The sequence below is a fragment of the Chionomys nivalis genome, chromosome 5 (assembly GCF_950005125.1).
Source record: "Chionomys nivalis chromosome 5, mChiNiv1.1, whole genome shotgun sequence".
Taxonomy (NCBI): Eukaryota; Metazoa; Chordata; class Mammalia; order Rodentia; family Cricetidae; genus Chionomys; species Chionomys nivalis.
In genome coordinates, this window is record NC_080090.1 from 65,673,513 (window position 1) to 65,682,605 (window position 9,093).

The following is a 9,093-nucleotide window of genomic DNA, read 5'->3' on the forward strand; positions in this document are numbered from 1 at the left end:
GGTACAAAAGCAGTAACTAAGAGCTATATCTTGATCTGCAAGCAGTGAACAGAGAAATTAAGACTGGTTCTGCCCATAGGCTTTGAAAACCTCAGAGCCTATCCCCAGTAACATACCTTCTCTACAAGGCCATTCCTCCTAATTCTTCTTAAACAGGTCCACCAATTAGGGACCAAGCAGTCAAATATATGAACCTATGGGGGCCATTCTTATTCAGACTATCACATGTTCAAAAATTAATTCATGTCATTTAACTCAATAAGAGAATAAGAGGGAGGGGCCTGTGACATGTGGGAACTGCCACTGTTAACAATACCTGGTTGAGCAAAGGAGTATGTTATTTATAGTTGTAGCTGTTTTTTGTTGGTAGTTTTGGTTTGTTTTTTTGTTTGGGGGTTTGTTTTTGTCTTTTTGTTTTTTGTTGTTGTTTGTTTGTTTTTTGAGACAGTCTCTCTGTGTGGCTTTGGAGCCTGTCCTGAAACTCACTTTGTAGACCAAACTGGCCTTGAACTCACAGAGACCTGCCTGCCTCTGCCTCCCAAGTACTAGGATTAAAGGCGTGCGCCGCCTCCACCCAACTAGTTGTAGCTGATTTAAAGGCTATGGCAGGAAGACTGTTGGAGGTCAGGCTGGGCAACATAGCCAAAGCCTATTTCAAAACCAAACAAACAAAAATTTCAGCAACTTAAAAATTGATACTTGTTCCTGAAAAAAAAATTAGAAAAACAATGTAAGATCATAAACACAATGTGGCCAGGGTGATGTCTGCTGTCGACAGTTATGTTTACCGTCATAATGCTACAAGTGTGGGTAGTACAGTGAGGAGGGTTCTAAAGAACTTAATCCATGTCCTTTAATAATGCCAAGTACATTAAAACACCCAGAAGTCAATCTAATGAGAAATTGGTGTATGGGTGAAAGTTGGCAAGCCAATTCTATAGTGATGCAAGTGTGTGCGTGCATGCGTGTGTGTGTGTGTGTGTGTGTGTGTGTTTCAGATGGAGTATCACTAAGTTACCTCCGCTGGCTTCCAATTACCTGCTGCCTCCCTCCCAAGTGCTGGGATTACACCTATATGCCAATCATGCCTGATAGCTTTGTAATTTATATAGGAACACAAAGAATAACCAAGACCATTCTAAAAAGAACAAGGCTAGAGTAATGTTCTAAGTTGAAGACTGGTCATACAGAGAGAACAAGGCTGTGCATCATGTTAGTAAGAGGTTAGACAAGAGGCTCCCCTGGAACAGAGTGGGGCATCTAGAAACAGATCCATAATCATGACACCACCTGCTGATAAATGTAGCTGCCTAAGAGTGAAGAGAGGACATAACACATGTATGAGAGCTGGAGAGATGGCTCCAGTGGCTAATAGCACTGACTGCTCTTCAAGAGGACCTGCCTCCGCTTCCTATAACTCCGTGCGTTTGGCCCTCCCACCCTCTTTCGGCCATCTTCCCGCGCCGCCACCATGGTGCGCATGAACGTCCTGGCCGATGCTCTCAAAAGCATCAACAATGCAGAGAAGAGAGGCAAACGCCAGGTCCTCATCAGGCCCTGCTCCAAAGTCATCGTTCGGTTCCTAACCGTGATGATGAAGCATGGTTACATCGGTGAATTTGAAATCATTGATGACCACAGAGCTGGGAAGATCGTCGTGAACCTCACAGGCAGGTTGAACAAGTGTGGAGTGATAAGCCCTAGATTTGATGTGCAACTCAAAGACCTAGAAAAATGGCAGGACAACCTGCTCCCGTCCGTCAGTTTGGCTTCATTGTACTGACCACCTCAGCTGGCATCATGGACCATGAAGAGGCAAGACGAAAGCACACAGGAGGGAAAATCCTGGGATTCTTTTTCTAGAGATGTAAAACATAAATAAAGAACCTTTATGGACTGTGAAAAAAAAAAAAGAGGACCTGGGTTCAATTCCAGTACCCACATGGCAACTCACACCTGTCTGTAACTCCAATACCGGGGACCCAACACCCATGGCAAAACACCAATGCATTTAAAATAAATTTAAAAAAGAAGAATATAAGAATAAAAGGGCTTAAAGATAAAAAAGTCAAAGTATTTTAAAATAAAATAAGAATTTTTTTAAAATAAATAAAACATGAGTCAGCCGACTGTCTATATAGAAAATAAATCCTGCCGCCTGTCACATTCATTATGCAGAATCAATTACAGGGAGGTTACAGAGCTAAATAAGAGTAGCACATAAGCTCTTTAAATGTTGGTAGAGAGCCCTAGAGGCGACATTCAGGGTAGTAATATATTTCATACTTCAGGATATCAGATATGCAGTGTATTTTTCTATACTAGCCAAGCTATATACTAACATGCAAACTTTGAGGTGTATGTGTTATGCTTGTTTTGAATTACATATTTATAATTATCTTGTGTACATATGTATATGTGTGTGGATGCTTGTGTGTCATGCACATGTGGAGGTCAGAGGACAGCTTATAGAAATTGGCTCTCTCCTTCATTTGGGTCCCAGTGACGGCACTCGAATCCTTTGGCTTGGCAGCAGGCACCTGCTGAGCCATCTCGCTGGCCTACATTTACTTTATTTTTAAGTAACCTTAGAGAAATAAATGGCAGTTGGACTGACAGGTAACTCCTCAACAGTGACAGTGAAAGTCAAAAAGCATGTCTTAAATGTGCTGGGGAAAAGTGAAGGCCTCCCTCCCTTCGACTCTTCATCCATGAAGATAGCTTGCACAAAAGAGAAGATAAAAAGACACTTTTAGAAAGGTGCGTGGTGTTCTTGGGAGCCAGGAAGGACAAACATAGCCTGATAAATAACAGGATTAGAAACAAAGCTAGCCCTGAAAGGCAAATGAGGGCTCTGGACAGAGTGTGCTTGTTTGTGGATGCCACTGACCCCTCTGGACCATCGCCCCCTCTTCTTTTCCCTAAACATTTGTATGTGAGGCCCAAGCCCTCCAAAGTAACTACTCCCTGCACTTGACTGTCTCTGCTCTCTCATTTCTCTCTGTTCTTCCTTTCAACCCTTGTATTTGTTCCCAACACAGGAATTGGGCCACTTTTAAAAACTTATGCATATGCATGTGAGTATAAGCCTAAATATGCCGTTCTCACTTTGAGGGTAGAGGGCAGAGTGAAGCTCAGCAGTCAGTTCTCTCCTGCCGCCTTGTGGAAGGCCAGCATCAAACTCAGCTTATCAGGCTTGTCCTCAGGCACCTTTACCTGCTGAGCATTCTCACTGACCCTCAACCTAATCCATTTTTAAATAATCTGTAATAAGAATTATAGACCAAGTACTCTGCAGTACCAATTCTTCTTCTATCACTGTCCCTCGGCCTGCATAGCCAGGGTGACATTTCAGTGTTACACGTTTCCTGGTGACAGCGAAGCATAGGCAGAGAAACTCATCCATCGTCTTTATAGCTAGTAGTGGTGGAGCCACGGTGAGAAGTAGACAGTCTTCCAGAGTTGAAGCTCCCAGAGTATGCTGTTTTGAAGTCTTGCCTTCGATCCTTTGTATTTATCTTTTATCTCCCAGAAGAGCCCTGTCCTCACTCAGCTTCTCAGAACCCATGTTTTCCATCCCACCTTTTGTTTGAGACAGGGTCTCAAATCAACCTGGAACTTCACCAAGTAGGCTGGGCTGGCTCTTCTGGTCCAGTACAGATCCACCTGTCTCTGCTTCCCATCTTGCCCTTGCTGGAGTTCTGAATGTGCATTACCATGCCTGGCTTGTTGTATGGGTTCTAGGTTTTCACACTCATGTTCTTGTGCTGGTGAGACAAGTGCTTCACTAACTGAATCATCATCTCCCTAGCCCTCTGGTTTTAATATTCTAGCCTGTAGTCGTTGTTTTGTTTTGTTTTCAGTGAGTAGGAACTTGAGTCTCCTGAAAGTTTGCAGGAGGTGATATTTTCAGATCTTCACTTGAATGCATCCACCCCATTTTGCTTAGGCGATTTGTATGGAACTTCTTCCGCCTGGAGAACGAGCATCTGAATAACTGTGGTGAATTTCGTGCCGTGCGGGACATCTCTGTGGCCCCCCTGAATGCAGATGATCAGACACTCCTTGAGCAAATGATGGACCAGGAAGATGGGGTGCGAAACCGCCAGAAGAATCGGTCATGGAAGTACAACCAGAGCATATCCCTGCGCCGGCCTCGCCTCGCGTCCCAGTACGTATAGCCACCACTTCTGAGTAGAGTACTTCTTTGGTCTTTAAGATCACGTAACATTAGCTAATAAGCCCTAGACTGAACCAGATGAAGTTGCTGATACTTGGCCATGCTTCCTCTCCAGACAGTAGTAGTAACCAGACACTCCATATGATCAACTTCTGGAATGTGTTGGGTAATGAAATTTAGAGAGAACAGATAGCAGACTGGAATGAAAGAGACTGAAGCTGAGCAGTTTTCTAAAGATAGGGAGTGTTTAGGTAATACTGTGAGTGGAAATGAAGGGTAGAAAGGAAAAGCATGTGTCCAGAGCTGAAGTGAGAAAATATAATTGGGTGCACTCACTTGAACTGTCAAAGACTGGCCAGGCATTTAGACAGTGGAAGCAGGAGGATCAGTTCATGCTTATCCTTGGCTACATAGCAAGCTCAAGACTAGACCTGACTCAAAAAAAAAGAAACAATAGCCAGAATGAAAACTGCAAGCTTCATCTTGTAGACAAGAAAGAAGCATGTTCTTTCCGAGGAGTGGTGTGAAAGGAGATTTTAATGACACTGCACAATGTGGTAGGAAGTTGGGGCAGTAAAGACCTGGATTGGGATCTTAACGTCAGACTAGAAGGAACATGAAGGACACGAGCAGAAGGTGCTGTAGCCCACTGAGCACTGCCGAGCTTTAGCTAGAGATTGGAAAGGGGAGAGAAGGGAGGAAGCAGGAAGCAGGAACCTGAGTCTTGGGCAGAAGGAAGAGCAAAGAAGCAGAAGTCAGCAGGGAAGTCAGCCAGAAGAGCATTGAATCAGCCAGGCTTCTGCTAAGGAAGGCTTTGCAGACTGGGACTTGGGGAACTCAGTAGGTAAGAGAGGGGCCTCAGAGCTCCTTGCTGTGAAGGTTACAGAGCTACCAGCAGAGGGCAGTCTAAACACACTTTCTGTTTCAGAAGTGGGGCTCTTAGGCCCCAGATTATGTTGACTTCAGGTATTTACCGGGAAACAAATGGCAACCAAAGGTAGAGGCTTATGGTAGAGAAAGTGTGGGGAGCCTAGGGTGAGACCTGAGTCTGAGTTCTGACGCTGTGATTCAAGCAGCTGTGGTACATCATCAGCCTTCTGAATGTCAGCTTCCCCATCCGCCACACGGGAGCAACCGTCTCCTTTCACAGACACTACCTTCATACTTGGGGCGAACAAGTTGCAGGACATTTTCATGTTACTTAATCCCATTTCACACAGTACAAGAATCTCTGCACAGAGTCCTAAGAAACCGATCATTTTGTGCCAATTGGCAATCAGCAGTGGTAACTGTTTAACTGAGGCACCTGCATTGTATTGGGTAGTCGGTACTCAAACTCCTGTCTTTGTTTTTGAGAGCTACTCTGATGTTTAAACATAACCCACTGTTGTTCCTGCTTGTCCACCTTCTGCAGTAGATAGTTCCTGTTTAGGATGAGCGCTGTATGAGATCAGTTACATGTTTATTTCCTCTGATTACCCTAGATCCAAGACTCGAGACACTAAGGTATTGATAGAAGATACAGACGACGAAGCTAACACTTGAATTCTCTGAAGTCTCGATTAACATCCTTGGTTTCCTACTCTACAATTCTTCCCTTGACCAACGCAACCTCCAGCACCTTTTTCCAGCTGAGAACAGGAGAAAACAGAACACGTTCCCGGGCTCTTCAGATCGGGTCCTATGGACTCGAGCAAGCTCACTGTGTTTCTTTTCTTTTCTTCTGGTTTAATCTTCATTTTCTATTTTTAAAACAAAAACTTCATTTTGCCAATCAGAGGATGTTTTAAGGAACAAAAACCTAATATCTTATGGATTGTTTACAATCACAAAGACACAGATGCCCATCAGGATGAAGAACAGGCATTGGAAGGAGGCCTCTGATGGACGGCATGGACATAACTCAGCTTCCGCCTAGCCCGGTTTTGACTGTTTGAAACCGGACACTGGTTTTTAAATTTTCTGTCAGTTTCTGTGGAGAGTTTTTTCCCTTCCTTCCTATCCAGCATAGAGCCACTGGCAGCACTTGCAGGGAAAGTGCAGCTTGGAGCAGCACCCTCCTCCACGAAGCTACTTTTTAATTTGACGTGGGTTTTCTCATTTGGGGAGGGTTTGGGGTGGGTGGGGAATATGATGTATTCGTTACATATGGTCTTCTCATTATTTATGAAACTTAACCATAAACGAATGATACTACTCCTATGAAGGGAGGCAGGAGGAACTAAGGGTAGATGGTATTTGGGAGGGTCAAGTTCACATACCTTTTCCAGGAAACAGTTTGTACCAGTTTGTACTTTTCCTCTTTCGTTTTAACTTTAAGCCAAAGTTTTATTGCTAAATTTTAAGTTGCTGCTCTAGAGTCCCAAGTGTCACTGTCATGACCTGGCATCCACTTGCTTCCCACTGGCAGACATTCAGAGCAAAGGTTCTGATACTTGTGTCTTTAGGAACAGGTGCAGGATGCACTCGCCCATTTACCAGTCCCAATAATGAAGTTCTGCCATCTGTTTCTGCATGTAGGAGAAGCGAGTCTGAGTTCTCCTGGCTGAATGGAAAGGCAGGCCTAATTTCAGACTCTTCACGCCCTTATTAAATATTTCCCCTTCTTGTCTCATCTACTTTACCCAGAATTTGATCAAACTAAAAGTCTTTGGTGGGGACTGTACTTTTGAGCATTTAGAACAAATCCTTCATCCTTCAAATTACATTGACAGAGAAGACCTTGGCAGCCATTTTTAAGGCCAGCAGTATTAAAAAGTGAATGTTGGATTTTATGACCTCACATGATAGAACCCTTTTAAATTTGGGGCCTCTAAACCTGGCCATACTTTTAAAACTATATTTCTTAGAAATTTCAGGCTATAAATATACATTTTTATTTCTTTATCTCATTCCATCTTCCTAAATTCTCTAGAGAAACCTAAAAACATACATTTGACTTTCTTGAAATGGTTGGTATCAAATTTACTGTTCTTTCAGGACTAGGGGTATAGATCATTGGTAGCAGTGATTGCTTAGCATTCTTGAGACCTTGGGTTTTCTCTCAACATGGGTGGGGAGGAGAACCACTCTTTAATAAAATTAATATAAATACTAGGAAAAGGTAAGATCAGCTTTAGTGCCCCCACCCCTGGGTTCCAGGAGAGCCATCAGAATCCATTCACTTATGCCCTTTTCACATTAACTTCAGACAGAGAACTAATGACTAGGAAGACGGCCATCAACACTTGCTTTGTTTTAAAAAGTTGGCTGCTGCCCTTTAACCTCCCTTTTGTCATGAGCCCTGCCTGTGCATCATAACCGTCCCTCGTTAAAGTTACTGCACTACTAAAATTCCACCTATTAACTCATCAACTTCCTTCTAGAAAGGGTTTCTTTCATTTTTATTCTGACAAGAGTTCCAATTTTTTTCTTCTTTCAGAATTGAGATTTTAACACATACATTCATATCCCCACAAGTACATACAGTGTTGTAGGTTCTCTTGCTTTTTGTTATGCCAAGCATGTCCCTTGCCCCAAAACTAAAGAAGAAACATTTATTTTTAAAAAACAAATTTTAAATAAATTGTATACTTTATAGTAATCAGTGGTAACACTTTAGAGACCCTTTGTAAATTAAAGGTTGCATTATTTCTATTTAGAATTTTTTTTCCTAACCTAGATTTTTATACTTTAAAGCAGGTGATCGATCTCACTGGTCTCTGAGGTAACATCAGCAAGTACTAAGACTCTATAGAAAAGTCCAGTGACTTATGATTTCTTGTACAATAAAGTCAGTACTGTGTATCCAGAGCCACATGAATTGGCAGCTTCTTTCTCTGGTAGTCAGTCTGTGTGTGACATGCAAAAACTCACACAGTTGACTTCCACCGTTCCAACTCCTTGATGTTTTCACGTCAGTTAGCATGTGGCCAGCTTGGTCTTTCTCCACCTGTTAGGATCCAGGCCCTAATCAGTATTATTTCTTTCATAAATAATGTAGAGATAGAGTGTATTCATTTTTGGTGTTTGTCCTGTTGCCTACTCAAAGTAAGGCTTACATGCTCCCTAGCTCACCATGGCAGACGCCCAGTACTTTCTTCCATACTCCAGCTTCATCTCCCTGGCTCTAAAGAGATTACTTTATCCAACGAATTTGGGAAACCAAGCGTGCATTTCAGTTTTTCCTTTTGAAAAGGCAGTGTGCATTTTTCTCTCCTTGATTCCATCTGCCCTAAGCACTGTCAGCAGTGTGTCCTGCTAATGTTCAGTTGTATAATCCTGTACCCTGAAACTCCTGAATCTTAGAAGTGAATCCATACCACAGTCATGTTACAGACTAGTCCTTAATTTTAGTTTTGTTTGAAAAGGACTCCATTTTTATCAGTGCTTAAAATACTCCCAAAAGGAATGAAATAGAGAATAAAGTCTGTTTTTCATTTTATACAATGTAGGAAGCAAAGGAGTACAAAGAGAGCTATTAGCGGTTTGTTCTTAACAAATGAATGCCTATAGCAGAAGCTGCCATGGCGTGACAATGGATCGTTGATAATGTCCTCTCATACAGAAACAAAGGCATGATCAGAGATGAAGTCATCCGATAGTCACGTGTGTCATATTGGCTTTTTGTCTCAAGCACCCGATTATTAGAAGACTCCTTAGGTTCGGGGACACAGTGTGAAAGAATGCCAGTAACTCAGCAAGAATCTAGATGAACTCTTAGAGCAGGCCCGACCTCCTAGCCGTGACTCCCAGCATTCCGAATGAGAGCGCTGCTGTTTCAGCGGACTCAGTTCACAGGTGGTGTCTTCCCAACATGGCTCCCTAGTTTCCCAATAGATGGACCTAGCACAAGGCAAGAGTGGAACTGAGCCACACAGACGCACCTTTGCCCTGAGTTGGAGATGACAGAGAGGACTTGGGCCTTGGCAGCA

General features: G+C 42.9%; 1 protein-coding gene and 1 pseudogene across 1 annotated transcript in view; both read left to right on the forward strand.

The window, feature by feature from the left end:
- Xpr1 (xenotropic and polytropic retrovirus receptor 1) overlaps positions 1 to 6,281 on the forward strand; it is a 142,406-nt gene extending 136,125 nt beyond the window's left edge. Inside the window, exons 14-15 of the mRNA XM_057770065.1 lie at positions 3,950 to 4,171; positions 5,665 to 6,281. Coding sequence (XP_057626048.1) covers positions 3,950 to 4,171; positions 5,665 to 5,725 — 283 coding nt within the window. The 3' untranslated portion in view covers positions 5,726 to 6,281. The remainder of the gene's footprint in view (positions 1 to 3,949; positions 4,172 to 5,664) is intronic.
- Positions 1,436 to 1,902, forward strand: LOC130874654 (40S ribosomal protein S15a-like; annotated as a pseudogene).
- Positions 6,282 to 9,093: the final 2,812 nt, after the last annotated feature.